The sequence below is a fragment of the Littorina saxatilis genome, linkage group LG5 (genome assembly GCF_037325665.1).
Source record: "Littorina saxatilis isolate snail1 linkage group LG5, US_GU_Lsax_2.0, whole genome shotgun sequence".
NCBI classification, from domain to species: domain Eukaryota; kingdom Metazoa; phylum Mollusca; class Gastropoda; order Littorinimorpha; family Littorinidae; genus Littorina; species Littorina saxatilis.
In genome coordinates this window covers 62,384,024-62,405,318 of record NC_090249.1, presented here as the reverse complement: position 1 = coordinate 62,405,318, position 21,295 = coordinate 62,384,024, and the positions used below count along the sequence as shown (strand labels likewise).

The 21,295-nt window shown below is 41.5% G+C and overlaps 1 protein-coding gene across 1 annotated transcript; it reads left to right on the top strand.

Annotated features, from left to right (window-relative positions):
- The first annotated feature begins 30 nt into the window (after positions 1–30).
- Positions 31–12,056, top strand: LOC138967665 (adrenodoxin-like protein 1, mitochondrial). Its single transcript, XM_070340304.1, has 6 exons — positions 31–192; positions 803–860; positions 2,169–2,275; positions 4,566–4,653; positions 5,451–5,503; positions 6,386–12,056. Exons 1-6 carry the CDS (start codon positions 60–62, stop codon positions 6,487–6,489), a joined length of 543 nt encoding a protein of 180 aa, XP_070196405.1. The 5' UTR covers positions 31–59; the 3' UTR covers positions 6,490–12,056.
- Positions 12,057–21,295: the final 9,239 nt, after the last annotated feature.

The following is a 21,295-nucleotide window of genomic DNA, read 5'->3' as shown; positions in this document are numbered from 1 at the left end:
GATCCCCGTTTATACGGATGCGCGGCGCAAAGCCTGCGTACAGGCAGAGCGTTACCAAGATGGCGGCGTCCTTGCTGAGAACTGTGTGCAGACGATGCATTTTGTTTCAAGCGTCTACTAGTCTAAAAACAAAAGCACATGGTTTAACACAAGTACCGTTGGTAACAGCATACAGGGGACTTCGATTACAGAGTAATTATCAGGACTGACATCAGTATTTCAGCGTCTGCTGACATAATTCTTCGAGTTGTGTAACTTCAGGGCACCTTGCAAAATCTTCGCAGTTCCATTGAAAGAGAAAAGAACTTTATTGACATTAACTGTTTTAAAATTATTTGTGCTCTTTCAAACTGTGCCGTTTTATTTAAATCATTAATTTTAGTCCGAGGAGAACATATGCACTTTTTAATTTTTATTTTTTTGGACCTGTATAGATGGAGTATGATTATCACACAACACAAGTTTACTTGCTGTGATGTACCCTCTGCTTGTTTCTGGAGGCCATGCTTTGATATAACAAAAAATCAAATCACTTCAGTTGATTTGTGTGGGTGTGTGTGTGATAGGATCTTCCTTTGGTGGCACATACAATGCAGATAATTTTGCAAGTACATGCATGTACATCAACATGTATTACAATACTAAATTACATTGTATTTAACGCACTTTGGCAAGGTTGATGAAACAAATTCTGTTGTGGAAGTTGGTAAACCCCTTAACAAATTAAAGGGATGCATGAGAGAGGGAGAGAGAAAATAGCAGGTGACAGGTGTCAAGTTGTATTTGGTGTGTTTGCTTTCAGACGGTCCGCTATGTCATGGTGAATACGAGTGGCAGGATCCCAAGTCAGAGGATGAGGTGTAAGTGGGCTAAACTAAAATGGTCTTACAAAACTGTGTGTTGTGTTAAGTTCTGTTTTGTTTTAATAGATGAATTCCAGAAATAATTGTCAGGTTTGTGTGGGTTGGATGAGGGTTTTTTCTTCTGGCAAACACTGAGGCAAAAATCCCACATGACATAATAGGCCAATCACTAGCAAGCAGCGTGTCTCCACACATGACATAATAGGCCAATCACTAGCAAGCAGCGTGTCTCCACACATGACATAATAGGCCAATCACTAGCAAGCAGCGTGTCTCCACACATGACATAATAGGCCAATCACTAGCAAGCAGCGTGTCTCCACACATGACATAATAGGCCAATCACTAGCAAGCAGCGTGTCTCCACACATGACATAATAGGCCAATCACTAGCAAGCAGCGTGTCTCCACACATGACATAATAGGCCAATCACTAGCAAGCAGCGTGTCTCCACACATGGTTGCTAACACTCGGTAATGATTGGCCTATTATGTCATGTGGAATTGTTTGCCTTAGTGTTTCCAAGAAGAAAAAAACAGTGTTTCCAAAGATACAAATATTTCACAACCAATGCAAACCCAACACTCATTTCCGAATATCGTCTATTTGGGCACAGGTTTAGTATTTGTTATGCATTTATCATACCTGTGATCAATGACCACGTGTGATTTGTTTAAGATTAATGGTATAAGTACCCATTGACCATTATTGTGTTTGAAAATGATTATTCTACAGGCATTCAATCAGGCATTCAATCAGGCATTCAATCAGGCAATATTGGCCTGAAAAAATAGAAGGTACAGGTGACAGTTTTAAATAAAAACAAACAAGAAAGGTATGTTCTAGGAACATTTATTTGTAACAAAACGTTACGGTCACTGACCTTTGACACAGCAGTCTTTTAAGTGGACATACAGACAAACAATTATAATACAGAAAATAAATATTTTTAAGTTTCATTTGAAGAAAAACAAACACACAAGTGAATGTGTTCAGATGGTGGACATTGGTAGCCTTTTCGAGGACAGGAACTCGAGTGTGTTGCCTTGTCTTCATCTTTGAAGAAGAAGAAAACGAGGGAGCTCTTAAGATGAGATAGCTTTTACATATTTGTTTCTGCAAACAATGTTTTTTAGGGTTAGATAAAGTGGAAATAGTATAATACAACTATTGTCTATTTATGTGCATTCATTTTCATTTTACCAACAAGACGTCAAGAGGGAACCACACCCCATAGCGTACTGTTTACCATATTTATTGTGATAGTACTGTATATTCCATGCCTATTTTGTGCATTGTGACAGAGTCAAGATAACGTACATCACCAAACACGGCACAGCCACACAGATCAAGGGCAAAGTCGGAGATAATGTTATGTATCTCGCACATCGCTATGAGATAGAAGTGGAAGGTAAGCGTTTGTTTGTCTTTCCTCTGTGTTGTTGCAAACTTTAAGATAACAATATGGAAGCAGAATGTGGTCTGTTTAGAATTATAACAATATAGAAACAGAATGTGGTCTGTTTAGAATTATAACAACATGGAAGCAGAATGTGGTCTGTTTTGAATCATAACAATATGGAAGCAGAATGTGGTCTGTTTAGAATTATAACAATATGGAAACAGAATGTGGTCTGTTTTGAATCATAACAATATGGAAGCAGAATGTGGTCTGTTTAGAATTATAACAATATGGAAGCAGAATGTGGTCTGTTTTGAATCATAACAATATGGAAGCAGAATGTGGTCTGTTTAGAATTATAACAATATGGAAGCAGAATGTGGTCTGTTTAGAATTATAACAATATGGAAACAGAATGTGGTCTGTTTTGAATCATAACAATATGGAAACAGAATGTGGTCTGTTTAGAATTATAACAATATGGAAACAAAATGTGGTCTGTTTTGAATCATAACAATATGGAAGCAGAATGTGGTCTGTTTTGAATCATAACAATATGGAAGCAGAATCATCTGAATGTGGTCTGTTTTGAATTGTAACAATATCAAAGCAGAATGTGTGTCGCTGCCTCTCCCAAGACGTAAGACGGATGTATGATTGTAAAACTTCCTTTATCCTCAATTCATACAGGGCTGTCAAAGACTGCAATAAATCAGAGGAACAGTCATGATTAAAAGCATAAAAACAAGTGCTAAAAGGTGATGTACAGTTATAATAACATTTATCACCTTTTCATTATGCTTTACTTTATCACACATGTTGTTTAACATTGCATTTATGAAATTATCATTATGAAGTTGAATAAAATGACAATGCTCAATCTGATCACAATTTGTTCTTCGTTTACAACAATTGCACATTTTGCCATAGGTTGTCATACACACTTTCTTACAAACACAATATTTACAATGCATATGTGCATACCTCGTCTTCTCCTAGTGATGACAGCGCATAACAACAAGGCATGGGGATTGCCCACACAGGTTCCTGAAGAACACAAAATATATGCTTATTACTATACATCAACGAATACAATCTAAGTTGAACAAACAAGTGATGCGAGAACACACTGGGGCGAGGCAACGATTCAACATTAAAATTACGTATGAACCCAAGACAATAAAAACACAACACCTCAAGGTCAAGACCAAAAATAGTTCTAGTTCTACCACGCACATTTCCGCAGCAGAAATTACAACTCCATTATCAGTTGTTTTTACCTCAATAGTAGGTTTTCGGAATAAAACGCTTTGGTGCATTAAACATAATCCTATTACCTTGCAAAAACAAGCAAAAGAAAACTGTTCATACCTCTCAAGTCCGAGACAACGCCAAAAGACTACCTGACAGGTCTGTCTCCACTGCGAGTCAAAATGTCAAGTGACGTTCTAGAACATATCCGAATCTCGCGCGAGTTCGCGCATGAATACGTAAAACCTATTTACCTTGGAAAAGCGCGTAAAGAGGCACAGGCGCCCGATCGATAAAACAACAAGTATTGCGGCAGCAACAATGTGGTCTATTTTGAACTTTGTATGAAAGGGTTTCTAAATGCAAGTGTGAGCCTGGCGCCCTGAAAAAGAAATCAACCTCTTAGTCACTCCTTGGCACAAACAGTCTGTATTTCTCTCACTTGCATTTTATTTGCAGTTTGGGACAGACATATGGGTCACTTTATGTGCAGACTCCATGTTCCACCCACGTGTCAGTCAGCACAGTGGCACGTTAAAGACCTTGGTCATTCTGCCATAAGCAGACATACACTTGTGTTGGTGCTGTGTTGACCGGCGTTGTTCTGTGTGTTGGTGCTGTGTTGACCGGCGTTGTTCTGTGTGTTGGTGCTGTGTTGACCGACGTTGTTCTGTGTGTTGGTGCTGTGTTGACCGGCGTTGTTCTGTGTGTTGGTGCTGTGTTGACCGACGTTGTTCTGTGTGTTGGTGCTGTGTTGACCGGCGTTGTTCTGTGTGTTGGTGCTGTGTTGACCGGCGTTGTTCTGTGTGTTGGTGCTGTGTTGACCGGCGTTGTTCTGTGTGTTGGTGCTGTGTTGACCGACGTTGTTCTGTGTGTTGGTGCTGTGTTGACCGGCGTTGTTCTGTGTGTTGGTGCTGTGTTGACCGGCGTTGTTCTGTGTGTTGGTGCTGTGTTGACCGGCGTTGTTCTGTGTGTTGGTGCTGTGTTGACCGGCGTTGTTCTGTGTGTTGGTGCTGTGTTGACCGGCGTTGTTCTGTGTGTTGACCAGGTGCCTGTGAAGCATCGTTGGCGTGCTGCACGTGCCATGTGTACGTCAAGGACGGCTACTTTGACCTGCTGCCGGAACCCAAAGAAGAGTAAGTGCTGTACAACAATTTTTAGAAAGTCAGGTCTTAGAAAGAGGGAATCTTAAAACAGGGGTAACTTTTAAAGAGGTTTTGAACAAAAAAATCTGAGAAATCAGGGTCTTAAAACGGAGGGAGTCTTAAATGGGGGGGGGGGGGGGGGGGGGGAGTCAGTCTTAAAAGGGGGTTCCACTGTACCAGTTGTCATAAATACACTGGATGTCTTCAAGTCAAAGAAAATGATTAACATACGTAATTGTGTTCTCACTGCTTTTTTGAAGATTGAAAAATACTCGAGAAGTTTATATCATAAACAGATTTAAAGAAAAGATATGTACATTTATTAAGAACTTTTCTGTTGTTTTTGATTTTGTAGTTATGTTTGATTGATTTTATTTTTTTATTTTGTTAGGTGATAGCTGTTGAATGAAGGATTCTCTGTGCTTTGTAAGAATGTGTGTATGATGGAAAATAGAAAAGTTGCCGGTTTACACACATTTTTTATAACCTTCTCTCTACTTTACAGAAACAGAATGCTTGAGTTGTGTGGCAACATAATTGAGATGTGTGGCAACATAATTGAGATGTGTGGCAACATAATTGAGTTGTGTGGCAACATAATTGAGTTGTGTGGCAACATAATTGAGATGTGTGGCAACATAATTGAGTTGTGTGGCAACATAATTGAGATGTTGCGCATTGTATGTTGCTGGGAGAAAGTCATGCTGAAGTTTAACAGCGGTATATTGAGATGTTTTGTGTGGTATGTTGTGGAGTGGTATGGCAACATGTGGCATTGTCTGTTGCAGGGAAGAAGATATGCTGGACATGGCTCCATTCCTCAAACCCAACAGCAGACTCAGTAAGTTTTTACACCGCCTTTAGGCAGACATACTCTGCTTTGGGGGGATGCATGCTTGATATTTTTTGTGTTTTCGGTAACCTATCGAACTCTGACATAGATTACAGGATCTTTTCCATGCAAACTTGGTTTTGTCAATGGTAGAAAACTGATTGTGATGGGTTCCAGCTGCTGTAGTCTCCTGGTATGCCCCTGTGAACCTGTGCGCTCACAAAGCAGTTTTTGTAGAGGTACTTAGCTTTAAATTCTCTCCTGTTTGACTGGCATTGCCTCCAAAGGTGATTCTTGTGCTTGGGCACTCAGTAACACATGAATCCAGTTAGCGTCAGTCACACATGTTGTCAGATAACTCCAGGGATAGGGAAAGTAATGTCCACTGATGAGAGGCAGGTTGTGGGGTGTTGTGAAGAACACTAAGCGTAACATTTGTTTGATAGCTGCAGGTTTTCAGATGACGGACACTATAATTGTAACATTTGTTTGATAGCTGCAGGTTTTCAGATGACGGACACTATAATTGTAACATTTGTTTGATAGCTGCAGGTTTTCAGATGACGGACACTATAATTGTAACCTTTGTTTGATAGCTGCAGGTTTTCAGATGACGGACACTATAATTGTAACATTTGTTTGATAGCTGCAGGTTTTCAGATGACGGACACTATAATTGTAACATTTGTTTGATAGCTGCAGGTTTTCAGATGACGGACACTATAATTGTAACCTTTGTTTGATAGCTGCAGGTTTTCAGATGACGGACACTATAATTGTAACATTTGCTTCATTGCTGCAGGTTGTCAGATGACGGATAACTTAGCGTAATGATTGTTTTATTGCTGCAAGTTGTCAGATCAATAATGAGAATAATAATGATGGCTGCAGGTTGTCAGATCATCCTCACCAAGGAACTGGACGGCCTTGAGGTGACCTTGCCGACTGCCACTCGCAACTTCTATGTTGACGGTCATGTGCCCGAACCACACTGACCCCTGGACCGTGCGCTGACCTGGTGGGGGGTCAAGGCCGTGTGGTTTTCAGGACGTCACTGATGGATGCTGGACAAACAGAACTGACTGTTCTTTGTGAGCGTGTGCTCACTCTTGTGACGGACCTGTTGAAAATCGTTACTGGCTGTTCCCCCTCGGACAGTAGTGGACATGAAAAGTGTAGTCGCTTGGAAGACGACCTGTGTGTTTGGTGCAACTGTGTGTATACAACTGAGAGATGAGCTGAAGTGTGCTTTTCTCAGAGAACTGCTTTCTCTTCTGGTCAGCAGAAGGATGATGGGGTGGGGCTCTGGTTCTGGTTCTGGTATAGTACGTCGCAGGAGCCAAGTTGGCTATATATGCGACGGGACTGGTGGGCGCAGCGGCCTAAAAAGAGGAGGGGGGAGGAGGGAGGTTTCCTACGGCAGTAGAAAAGGCTTTTGCTGATGTGCAGCCTATCACCTCCTCGCTTAGATGGTTCCACTCCTGAGCTGTCTTTACAAAAAATGAGTGTCTGAACAGTTCAGTTCGGCAGTGTGGTATGATTAGGCCTTTAGAGTTGTTGATGGCCTGCCTCTCGATCACATTGTTGGAACTGTAGTCGCTAAACTGTGTTGGCTTCACCCTCCTGCGGGTCTGTTTTGCAGGGGTGATGAAGTTTTCGGGGGGGAGTGCTGGTATCTGCCCTGTGGATATTTTGAACAGTGTTGTGAGTCTATGTTGGCGCCGTCGTTCTTGGAGTGTTGTGAGCTCGAGGTCCTTTAGCATCTTGGTGACAGAGCCAGGCTCTCTAGACTTATAGTCCTTGGTGATGAACCTGGCTGCTCTGTGTTGTACGCGCTCCAGTCGTTCGATGTCTTGCTTCAGGTGGGGATCCCATACAACTGCAGCATACTCTAGGGTTGATCGTACCAGGGCAATGTATGCTGTGCGTCTGCAGGTCTGTGGGCAGTTCCGTAGATTTCGGCGGAGGAATCCAAGAGTTGATGATGCTCTGTTGCTGGTGGTCGTCACATGTGGTGACCACTTTAGGTCGGATGAGATTTGGACACCGAGATAGGGGCTCTTGTCAACTTGCTTGAGGATTGTTCCATCAAGGTTGTAGAAGAAGTTGGAAGTGGGCTTTGAACTAAGGATGTAGCACTTCTTTGCGTTGAATTTCATCCCCCATTTATGTGCCCACTGCTCCAGTTGTCTGAGGTCCTCTTGGAGAGTAAGGTGGTCCTGGAAGGTGCGTATCTCTCTGTATAGTAGGCAGTCGTCTGCGAAAAGTCGTACCGTTGATTTCACAGACTGTGGTAGGTCATTGATGTGGCACAGGAACAGCAAAGGGCCGAGCACTGTGCCCTGTGGGACCCCTGACATGACTGTCACTTCCTCGGACTCCGTACCCTCCAGGACCACCCTCATACTGCGTTGGGTGAGGAAGCAAGTTATCCACTGGTGGACCGGACCCCTAACTCCATAGTGGTGGAGTTTGCTCAGTAGCCTCCCATGGGGCACGGTATCAAAGGCCTTACTAAAATCCAGGATTGCCACATCAACTTGTCTACCAGCGTCATGGGACTTCATGATGTCGTGCATGGTAGTTAGGAGCTGGGTTTCACAGGAGTATCCGCTTCGGAAGCCATGGTTGTTGTTGGTGAGGATGCTGTGCTTTTCCATGTGGGTCAGGAGGTGGCGGCAGATAATGTGCTCCAGTATTTTGCAACAGACTGAGGTAAGGGAGACTGGCCTGTAGTTCTCTGCTTTGTTTCGATCCCCTTTCTTAAATACCGAGGAGATATTAGCGGAGAGCCAGTCCGACGGCAGTTTCCCAGTGGTGAGGGAACGTTGGAAGATGAGGGTGAGGGGTGGGGCGATTGTATTGGCACATGTCTTTAGTACTTGGTTGGGGATGCTGTCTGGGCCGCAGTCACTTTACCTAGAGGGTCCGGGGACCCCTCATTTTAATATTTAGAGGGTCCAAGGAACCCCTTAGCAGATCTTTAGAGGGTCCCAAAACCAGGACAACTTTTTTCAGTTTTGCGAGACCTTCACAAAAACATGTCGTATCGGTTAGATTTTCAAAGTAAATTTGCGTCATTTCAGATCTCGAAAAACAGTTTATTGTCCTCGAAATCCAGCCAAGTGTAAGTTCTTGTCCATTCTGTTTGGAAACTATGTAGTTAACAATGACATTCTGAAAATCAGTGCCGACAGTATGGCATAATAATGCAAATTTACTTCATCCTGGACATGCTCCTTTCAGGTTTACTACGTAGCAAAATCCACTTGAAGAATTGTGTACATTTGTTTGGGCTTCTAGGGCATGTAGGGCGCAGGAACGCACAGTTTGGGGGAGCCCTGTTGGTGTGTGGAGCTTTGGGTAACAATGTTTTCATACAATGTTTAGATAACAATGTGCCCCCCGCGGGTTAGGGGGAAGAATTTACCCGATGCTCCCCAGCATGTCGTGAGAGGCGACTAACGGATTCTGTTTCTCCTTTTACCCTTGTTAAGTGTTTCTTGTTTAGAATATAGTCAATGTTTGTAAAGATTTTAGTCAAGCAGTATGTAAGAAATGTTAAGTCCTTTGTACTGGAAACTTGCATTCTCCCAGTAAGGTGATATATTGTACTACGTTTCAAGCCCCTGGAGCAATTTTTTTATTAGTGCTTTTGTGAACAAGAAACAATTAACAAGTGGCTCTATCCCATCTCCCCCCCCCCCCCCCCCCCCCCCCCTTTACCCGTCGCGATATAACCTTCGTGGTTTAAAACGACGTTAGACACCAAATAAAGAAAGATAACAATGTCTGTGCTTCAATGTGTGTTGTGACTGTTTATATTATGACTGCGTTTCAAGTACAGTAATCTCTCTCTCTTTGCATGCAACATTAATTTTGTTTAATTTGAAGATTAGAAGCAACGGGGAATGGTATTTATACTTTCCCAGTGTGAAAAACGGATGCTAAATTGTGAATGTGTCATATCATTTGTGGTGGGTCATTTGAAGAAGATCAAAATGAACAAAATAGATGTGAAGATAGAGATGTGGGTACTGCTGCTGCGCATGATGTGAAAAGGTAAACTGGGACTTGGGTGTGCTCTACAACTGATGAATTGTTGATTGTAAACCTTTCAAGCAAGTATGTGTTGTGACATTTTCCCTACCCTGTTGTAAAGAGGCAATGAAGTGATACACAGCGCAGATATTCTGTGTGATTGAGGGAGGGAAACATTATTTACTCAAGTCTAAGTTAGTCTTTATGAAGCAATCTGAGTGTGGTTGTGCTGCTATGAGTTATAGTGAGAACCAGTGAAATGAACAAAAGCAATGTTAGTGTGTTTTTAGATCTTTTGCACTGGTGTCAGTTGTCACTTAGTCTCTAAAGTTTATATCTACAAATGTTGCTTTCGTTCTGGAGAAGAATCTCTGCTCCTGTATCTTTTGTACCAGGAGATAATGGAAAGAGAAAGTACAGATCAATTTCTCCACATTAAAAGCATATGATCTGTGAAATCAACAGGGGTGACTTCTGATCTAGTTTCAACTTTCTTGGTCTCATTTTGGTTGAAATTGGTCATGATTATTAAATTGGTCGGACCCAGAACAAGTTGACTGCTGATCAGCAAAATAAGGGAATGTTAACAGTGGATGTTTTGATAAGGCAGTGATGATACCCCAGGTATGCAAACAAGACAGTACATGTACTGTAATTTAATAAACTAGTCAGCATTTTCCCCACTTCTTCATCTTGGCTTAATGGTATTTCTCCAAGGTAAACATTTTTTTCTGACTGAAATAGGATGCAAAATCACTTTTTTGAACCCAGGAAACTTCCTCTTCTTCATCAGCGTTCGATGGTTGTGTCACTCATAGTCTTAGGCCTGCTGATGTTATCAACTGGCAAGTTCAGCGTTGGATGGTTGTGTCACTCATAGTCTTAGGCCTGCTGATGTTATCAACTGGCAAGTTCAGCGTTGGATGGTTGTGTCACTCATAGTCTTAGGCCTGCTGATGTTATCAACTGGCAAGTTCGGCGTTGGATGGTTGTGTCACTCATAGTCCTAGGCCTGCTGATGTTATCAACTGGCAAGTTCAGCGTTGGATGGTTGTGTCACTCATAGTCTTAGGCCTGCTGATGTTATCAACTGGCAAGTTCGGCGTTGGTTGGTTGTGTCACTCATAGTCCTAGGCCTGCTGATGTTATCAACTGGCAAGTTCGGCGTTGGATGGTTGTGTCACTCATAGTCTTAGGCCTGCTGATGTTATCAACTGGCAAGTTCGGCGTTGGATGGTTGTGTCACTCATAGTCCTAGGCCTGCTGATGTTATCAACTGGCAAGTTCGGCGTTGGTTGGTTGTGTCACTCATAGTCCTAGGCCTGCTGATGTTATCAACTGGCAAGTTCAGCGTTGGATGGTTGTGTCATCATAGTCTTAGGCCTGCTGATGTTATCAACTGGCAAGTTCAGCGTTGGATGGTTGTGTCATCATAGTCTTAGGCCTGCTGATGTTATCAACTGGCAAGTTTGGCGTTGGATGGTTGTGTCACTCATAGTCTTAGGCCTGCTGATGTTATCAACTGGCAAGTTGGGCGTTGGATGGTTGTGTCACTCATAGTCTTAGGCCTGCTGATGTTATCAACTGGCAAGTTCGGCGTTGGATGGTTGTGTCACTCATAGTCTAAGGCCTGCTGATGTTATCAAGTGGCAAGTTCGGCGTTGGATGGTTGTGTCATCATAGTCCTAGGCCTGCTGATGTTATCAACTGACAAGTTCAGCGTTGGATGGTTGTGTCACTCATAGTCCTAGGCCTGCTGATGTTATCAACTGGCAAGTTCGGCGTTGGATGGTTGTGTCACTCATAGTCCTAGGCCTGCTGATGTTATCAACTGGCAAGTTCAGCGTTGGATGGTTGTGTCACTCATAGTCCTAGGCCTGCTGATGTTATCAACTGGCAAGTTCAGCGTTGGATGGTTGTGTCACTCATAGTCCTAGGCCTGCTGATGTTATCAACTGGCAAGTTCGGCGTTGGATGGTTGTGTCATCATAGTCCTAGGCCTGCTGATGTTATCAACTGGCAAGTTCGGCGTTGGATGGTTGTGTCATCATAGTCTTAGGCCTGCTGATGTTATCAACTGGCAAGTTCAGCGTTGGATGGTTGTGTCACTCATAGTCTTAGGCCTGCTGATGTTATCAACTGGCAAGTTCGGCGCAGGGTTTCCACAGTTCCTCACGTTCTACAAGCGTGCCCGCTCCCAACCAATGACAGAATTTAAAGGGGATGTTATAGTACCTAGATGATGTACACAAGAATTGTCTCGTACTGGTAAGAAATTGTTTTTTTACATAAGAATTTTGTGAAACCTTGGTTTGTTTCCAGTCTGCCACGTCAAGTTTCAGACATGATCATTATATACATGATATTGAATGTGGAAGTTGAGTGTACTGGTACATATTCTCGTTTTTGCTCCATCACTCTACTTGACAAGAAAGAGTTGCGTGTATAATAAATTATAATTATGAAATGCTGCTAGAAATAAAATCGGACAATGTACTTACAAGGACAAGCAACAGTGAAACCACATTTGTTTGTTTGTGCTTGAATGGTACTCTTCTGCTTTGTGTTTGTGCTTGAATGGTACTCTTCTGCTTTGTGTTTGTGCTTGAATGGTACTCTTCTGCTTTGTGTTTGTGCTTGAATGGTACTCTTCTGCTTTGTGTTTGTGCTTGAATTGTACTCTTCTGCTTTGTGTTTGTGCTTGAATAGTACTCTTCTGCTTTGTGTTTGTGCTTGAATTGTACTCTTCTGCTTTGTGTTTGTGCTTGAATGGTACTCTTCTGCTTTGTGTTTGTGCTTGAATTGTACTCTTCTGCTTTGTGTTTGTGCTTGAATTGTACTCTTCTGCTTTGTGTTTGTGCTTGAATTGTACTCTTCTGCTTTGTGTTTGTGCTTGAATTGTACTCTTCTGCTTTGTGTTTGTGCTTGAATTGTACTCTTCTGCTTTGTGTTTGTGCTTGAATTGTACTCTTCTGCTTTGTGTTTGTGCTTGAATTGTACTCTTCTGCTTTGTGTTTGTGCTTGAATTGTACTCTTCTGCTTTGTGTTTGTGCTTGAATGGTACTCTTCTGCTTTGTGTTTGTGCTTGAATTGTACTCTTCTGCTTTGTGTTTGTGCTTGAATTGTACTCTTCTGCTTTGTGTTTGTGCTTGAATTGTACTCTTCTGCTTTGTGTTTGTGCTTGAATTGTACTCTTCTGCTTTGTGTTTGTGCTTGAATTGTACTCTTCTGCTTTGTGTTTGTGCTTGAATTGTACTCTTCTGCTTTGCATTTTGATACCTGTATTTTATTTTCTGTTTCTGGTTGAGAAGTGTTCACATGCATAGCTGACAATGAATGACTTTTTTGTTTGTTTTTGATAACACTATCAGAGTTCAAATTTGAAATATATTTATTGTTAGGTACAGAAGACACTCCAATAGTATGACGATAGGACTATTTCAGGAAAAGTTTTCAGGGGTTATGCCAAGGATTTGTTTTATACTTCAAAGGGCATTCTGCACATTATTTACTATAAACAAACCAAACAAATACAAACATTTGAAGTTTTGATGTTTTAAATATTAGTCTATATATATATATGTATGATAGTGAGTGTGTGTATGTGTGTGGGTGTCTGTGTGTGTATGCGTGTGGGTGTTTGTGTCTGTGTGTATGCGTGTGGGTGTTTGTGTCTGTGTGTGTATGCGTGTGGGTGTTTGTGTGTCTGTGTGTGTATGCGTGGGGGTGTTTGTGTGTGCATGTGTGTGGGTGTCTGTGTGTGCATGGGTGTGGGTGTTTGTGTGTCTGTATGTGTATGCGTGTGGGTGTTTGTGTGTCTGTGTGTGTATGCGTGTGGGTGTCTGTGTGTGCATGGGTGTGGGTGTTTGTGTGTCTGTGTGTGTATGCATGTGGGTGTTTGTGTGTCTGTGTGTGTATGCGTGTGGGTGTTTGTGTGTATGTGTGTGTATGTGTGTGGGTGTTTGTGTGTCTGTGTGTGTATGCGTGTGGGTGTTTGTGTCTGTGTGTGTATGCGTGTGGGTGTTTGTGTGTCTGTGTACGTATGCGTGTGGGTGTTTGTGTGTACATGTGGGTGTTTGTGTGTACATGTGGGTGTTTGTGTGTGCATGTGGGTGTTTGTGTGTGCATGTGGGTGTTTGTGTGTCTGTGTGTGTATGTGTGTGGGTGTTTGTGTGTCTGTGTGTGTATGCGTGTGGGTGTCTGTGTGTGCATGGGTGTGGGTGTTTGTGTGTCTGTGTGTGTATGCATGTGGGTGTTTGTGTGTCTGTATGTGTATGCGTGTGGGTGTTTGTGTGTCTGTGTGTGTATGCGTGTGGGTGTCTGTGTGTGCATGGGTGTGGGTGTTTGTGTGTCTGTGTGTGTATGCATGTGGGTGTTTGTGTGTCTGTGTGTGTATGCGTGTGGGTGTTTGTGTGTCTGTGTGTGCATGGGTGTGGGTGTTTGTGTGTCTGTGTGTGCATGGGTGTGGGTGTTTGTGTGTCTGTGTGTGTATGCGTGTGGGTGTTTGTGTGTCTGTGTGTGTATGGGTGTGGGTGTCTGTGTGTGCATGGGTGTGGGTGTTTGTGTGTCTGTGTGTGCATGGGTGTGGGTGTTTGTGTGTCTGTGTGTGTATGCATGTGGGTGTTTGTGTGTCTGTGTGTATGTGTGTGGGTGTCTGTGTGTGCATGGGTGTGGGTGTTTGTGTGTGTGTGTGTATGCATGTGGGTGTTTGTGTGTCTGTGTGTGCATGGGTGTGGGTGTTTGTGTGTCTGTGTGTGTATGCATGTGGGTGTTTGTGTCTGTGTGTATGTGTGTGGGTGTCTGTGTGTGCATGGGTGTGGGTGTTTGTGTGTGTGTGTGTATGCATGTGGGTGTTTGTGTGTCTGTGTGTGTATGCGTGTGGGTGTTTGTGTGTCTGTGTGTGTGCACCTGCACAATTTACTTGGCTGATCAGTTGAAAATGGTGTTATTTTATGCGTACATGTATTATGGAGGCTGATAAACATTGGTATTTGACGGATATATACAATTGTTCTTATTGTAGATGGTTGTCATTCTGTAATGGTTGCTTTCAAAATCTGCTGTGCTATCACACACACACACACACACACACACACACACACACTATTTTTTCTCTCTGGAACCATCAATAAATAACAATGACATTTAAATGCATTGACGTTTATTTTCAACAACAGCATGAGGCTAGTGCTAACAACAGAGCTTTACAGGGAAACAGTCATCAACCACATTCAAGCACTCATTCACAAATCTCAAACAGGCACAATGGTCACACAGAAAGGTCATGCATTGGATCAGTTTCTTATGGTCAGTACTAGCTTAGGAACACCACAGTATTAGAAATATCACAGGTCGTCTTCTTCAGCGTTCCATTATTTTCTGGTTACGTGTGAGCTCGTTTGCCCATTTGGGTTCCTCACACTATACTCGAGCATAGTCAGCTCACTCCGCTTTCATTGAGTAGGCATGCTGGGTATTTTCGTGTTTCCATAACCCACCGAACTCCGACATGGATTACAGGATCTTTTCCGTGAGCACTTGGTCTTGTGCTTGCATGTACACACGAAGGGGGATAAGTCACTAGCAGGTCTGCACATAAGTTGACCTTGGAGATTAGAAAAATCTCCACACTTAACCCACCAGGCGGCAGCCACCGGGATTCGAACTCACGACCTCCTGATTAGGAGGCGGACGTCTTACCACTGCGCCCGTCACACAGGTCAAAACAGTGAGGACAAACACAGATGACAACATGTGATACAGATGACATGTGATAAAGATGACAACATGTGATACAGATGACAACATGTGATACAGATGACAACATGTGATACAGATGACAACATGTGATACAGATGACACCACGTGATACAGATGACAACATGTGATACAGATGACAACATGTGATACAGATGACAACATGTGATACAGATAAAATAGTAATGTGGTATGCTACATATCTTAAATGTAAACCTGGTGACTTTTTGCTTGAAAATCACACAAAGGACTAAAATGTCATTTTAATTATATACAACCACACAAGGTGTAGATACATGTACACTGGTAAACTTTAAATCACAGAACATCATACCCCCACATCAATCCCATGTTCAATGACAGAACATCATACCCCCACATCAATCCCATGTTCAATGACAGAACATCATACCCCCACATCAATCCCATGTTCAATGACAGAACATCATACCCCCACATCAATCCCATGTTCAATGACAGAACATCATACCCCCACATCAATCCCATGTTCAATGACAGAACATCATACCCCCACATCAATCCCATGTTCAATGACAGAACATCATACCCCCACATCAATCCCATGTTCAATGACAGAACATCATACCCCCACATCAATCCCATGTTCAATGACAGAACATCATACCCCCACATCAATCCCATGTTCAATGACAGAACATCATACCCCCACATCAATCCCATGTTCAATCACAGAACATCATACCCCCACATCAATCCCATGTTCAATAGAATAAATATATTAAGCAAACAAGAAAGGAGACATTCAACCAGGACAAAAACTCACCATCAATCAACAAAGAAAGGAGACATTCAACCAGGACAAAAACTCACCATCAATCAACAAAGAAAGGAGACATACAACCAGGACAAAAACTCACCATCAATCAACAAAGAAAGGAGACATTCAACCAGGACAAAAACTCACCATCAATCAACAAAGAAAGGAGACATACAACCAGGACAAAAACTCACCATCAATCAACAAAGAAAGGAGACATTCAACCAGGACAAAAACTCACCATCAATCAACAAAGAAAGGAGACATTCAACCAGGACAAAAACTCACCATCAATCAACAAAGAAAGGAGACATTCAACCAGGACAAAAACTCACCATCAATCAACAAAGAAAGGAGACATTCAACCAGGACAAAAACTCACCATCAATCAACAAAGAAAGGAGACATACAACCAGGACAAAAACTCACCATCAATCAACAAAGAAAGGAGACATTCAACCAGGACAAAAACTCACCATCAATCAACAAAGAAAGGAGACATTCAACCAGGACAAAAACTCACCATCAATCAACAAAGAAAGGAGACATTCAACCAGGACAAAAACTCACCATCAATCAACAAAGAAAGGAGACATTCAACCAGGACAAAAACTCACCATCAATCAACAAAGAAAGGAGACATTCAACCAGGACAAAAACTCACCATCAATCAACAAAGAAAGGAGACATTCAACCAGGACAAAAACTCACCATCAATCAACAAAGAAAGGAGACATTCAACCAGGACAAAAACTCACCATCAATCAACAAAGAAAGGAGACATTCAACCAGGACAAAAACTCACCATCAATCAACAAAGAAAGGAGACATTCAACCAGGACAAAAACTCACCATCAATCAACAAAGAAAGGAGACATTCAACCAGGACAAAAACTCACCATCAATCAACAAAGAAAGGAGACATACAACCAGGACAAAAACTCACCATCAATCAACAAAGAAAGGAGACATTCAACCAGGACAAAAACTCACCATCAATCAACAAAGAAAGGAGACATTCAACCAGGACAAAAACTCACCATCAATCAACAAAGAAAGGAGACATTCAACCAGGACAAAAACTCACCATCAATCAACAAAGAAAGGAGACATTCAACCAGGACAAAAACTCACCATCAATCAACAAAGAAAGGAGACATTCAACCAGGACAAAAACTCACCATCAATCAACAAAGAAAGGAGACATTCAACCAGGACAAAAACTCACCATCAATCAACAAAGAAAGGAGACATTCAACCAGGACAAAAACTCACCATCAATCAACAAAGAAAGGAGACATTCAACCAGGACAAAAACTCACCATCAATCAACAAAGAAAGGAGACATTCAACCAGGACAAAAACTCACCATCAATCAACAAAGAAAGGAGACATTCAACCAGGACAAAAACTCACCATCAATCAACAAAGAAAGGAGACATTCAACCAGGACAAAAACTCACCATCAATCAACAAAGAAAGGAGACATTCAACCAGGACAAAAACTCACCATCAATCAACAAAGAAAGGAGACATTCAACCAGGACAAAAACTCACCATCAATCAACAAAGAAAGGAGACATTCAACCAGGACAAAAACTCACCATCAATCAACAAAGAAAGGAGACATTCAACCAGGACAAAAACTCACCATCAATCAACAAAGAAAGGAGACATTCAACCAGGACAAAAACTCACCATCAATCAACAAAGAAAGGAGACATTCAACCAGGACAAAAACTCACCATCAATCAACAAAGAAAGGAGACATTCAACCAGGACAAAAACTCACCATCAATCAACAAAGAAAGGAGACATTCAACCAGGACAAAAACTCACCATCAATCAACAAAGAAAGGAGACATTCAACCAGGACAAAAACTCACCATCAATCAACAAAGAAAGGAGACATTCAACCAGGACAAAAACTCACCATCAATCAACAAAGAAAGGAGACATTCAACCAGGACAAAAACTCACCATCAATCAACAAAGAAAGGAGACATTCAACCAGGACAAAAACTCACCATCAATCAACAAAGAAAGGAGACATTCAACCAGGACAAAAACTCACCATCAATCAACAAAGAAAGGAGACATTCAACCAGGACAAAAACTCACCATCAATCAACAAAGAAAGGAGACATTCAACCAGGACAAAAACTCACCATCAATCAACAAAGAAAGGAGACATTCAACCAGGACAAAAACTCACCATCAATCAACAAAGAAAGGAGACATTCAACCAGGACAAAAACTCACCATCAATCAACAAAGAAAGGAGACATTCAACCAGGACAAAAACTCACCATCAATCAACAAAGAAAGGAGACATTCAACCAGGACAAAAACTCACCATCAATCAACAAAGAAAGGAGACATTCAACCAGGACAAAAACTCACCATCAATCAACAAAGAAAGGAGACATTCAACCAGGACAAAAACTCACCATCAATCAACAAAGAAAGGAGACATTCAACCAGGACAAAAACTCACCATCAATCAACAAAGAAAGGAGACATTCAACCAGGACAAAAACTCACCATCAATCAACAAAGAAAGGAGACATTCAACCAGGACAAAAACTCACCATCAATCAACAAAGAAAGGAGACATTCAACCAGGACAAAAACTCACCATCAATCAACAAAGAAAGGAGACATACAACCAGGACAAAAACTCACCATCAATCAACAAAGAAAGGAGACATTCAACCAGGACAAAAACTCACCATCAATCAACAAAGAAAGGAGACATTCAACCAGGACAAAAACTCACCATCAATCAACAAAGAAAGGAGACATTCAACCAGGACAAAAACTCACCATCAATCAACAAAGAAAGGAGACATACAACCAGGACAAAAACTCACCATCAATCAACAAAGAAAGGAGACATTCAACCAGGACAAAAACTCACCATCAATCAACAAAGAAAGGAGACATTCAACCAGGACAAAAACTCACCATCAATCAACAAAGAAAGGAGACATTCAACCAGGACAAAAACTCACCATCAATCAACAAAGAAAGGAGACATACAACCAGGACAAAAACTCACCATCAATCAACAAAGAAAGGAGACATTCAACCAGGACAAAAACTCACCATCAATCAACAAAGAAAGGAGACATTCAACCAGGACAAAAACTCACCATCAATCAACAAAGAAAGGAGACATTCAACCAGGACAAAAACTCACCATCAATCAACAAAGAAAGGAGACATTCAACCAGGACAAAAACTCACCATCAATCAACAAAGAAAGGAGACATTCAACCAGGACAAAAACTCACCATCAATCAACAAAGAAAGGAGACATTCAACCAGGACAAAAACTCACCATCAATCAACAAAGAAAGGAGACATTCAACCAGGACAAAAACTCACCATCAATCAACAAAGAAAGGAGACATACAACCAGGACAAAAACTCACCATCAATCAACAAAGAAAGGAGACATTCAACCAGGACAAAAACTCACCATCAATCAACAAAGAAAGGAGACATTCAACCAGGACAAAAACTCACCATCAATCAACAAAGAAAGGAGACATTCAACCAGGACAAAAACTCACCATCAATCAACAAAGAAAGGAGACATTCAACCAGGACAAAAACTCACCATCAATCAACAAAGAAAGGAGACATTCAACCAGGACAAAAACTCACCATCAATCAACAAAGAAAGGAGACATTCAACCAGGACAAAAACTCACCATCAATCAACAAAGAAAGGAGACATTCAACCAGGACAAAAACTCACCATCAATCAACAAAGAAAGGAGACATACAACCAGGACAAAAACTCACCATCAATCAACAAAGAAAGGAGACATTCAACCAGGACAAAAACTCACCATCAATCAACAAAGAAAGGAGACATTCAACCAGGACAAAAACTCACCATCAATCAACAAAGAAAGGAGACATTCAACCAGGACAAAAACTCACCATCAATCAACAAAGAAAGGAGACATTCAACCAGGACAAAAACTCACCATCAATCAACAAAGAAAGGAGACATTCAACCAGGACAAAAACTCACCATCAATCAACAAAGAAAGGAGACATTCAACCAGGACAAAAACTCACCATCAATCAACAAAGAAAGGAGACATACAACCAGGACAAAAACTCACCATCAATCAACAAAGAAAGGAGACATTCAACCAGGACAAAAACTCACCATCAATCAACAAAGAAAGGAGACATTCAACCAGGACAAAAACTCACCATCAATCAACAAAGAAAGGAGACATTCAACCAGGACAAAAACTCACCATCAATCAACAAAGAAAGGAGACATTCAACCAGGACAAAAACTCACCATCAATCAACAAAGAAAGGAGACATTCAACCAGGACAAAAACTCACCATCAATCAACAAAGAAAGGAGACATTCAACCAGGACAAAAACTCACCATCAATCAACAAAGAAAGGAGACATTCAACCAGGACAAAAACTCACCATCAATCAACAAAGAAAGGAGACATTCAACCAGGACAAAAACTCACCATCAATCAACAAAGAAAGGAGACATTCAACCAGGACAAAAACTCACCATCAATCAACAAAGAAAGGAGACATTCAACCAGGACAAAAACTCACCATCAATCAACAAAGAAAGGAGACATTCAACCAGGACAAAAACTCACCATCAATCAACAAAGAAAGGAGACATACAACCAGGACAAAAACTCACCATCAATCAACAAAGAAAGGAGACATTCAACCAGGACAAAAACTCACCATCAATCAACAAAGAAAGGAGACATTCAACCAGGACAAAAACTCACCATCAATCAACAAAGAAAGGAGACATTCAACCAGGACAAAAACTCACCATCAATCAACAAAGAAAGGAGACATTCAACCAGGACAAAAACTCACCATCAATCAACAAAGAAAGGAGACATTCAACCAGGACAAAAACTCACCATCAATCAACAAAGAAAGGAGACATTCAACCAGGACAAAAACTCACCATCAATCAACAAAGAAAGGAGACATTCAACCAGGACAAAAACTCACCATCAATCAACAAAGAAAGGAGACATACAACCAGGACAAAAACTCACCATCAATCAACAAAGAAAGGAGACATTCAACCAGGACAAAAACTCACCATCAATCAACAAAGAAAGGAGACATTCAACCAGGACAAAAACTCACCATCAATCAACAAAGAAAGGAGACATTC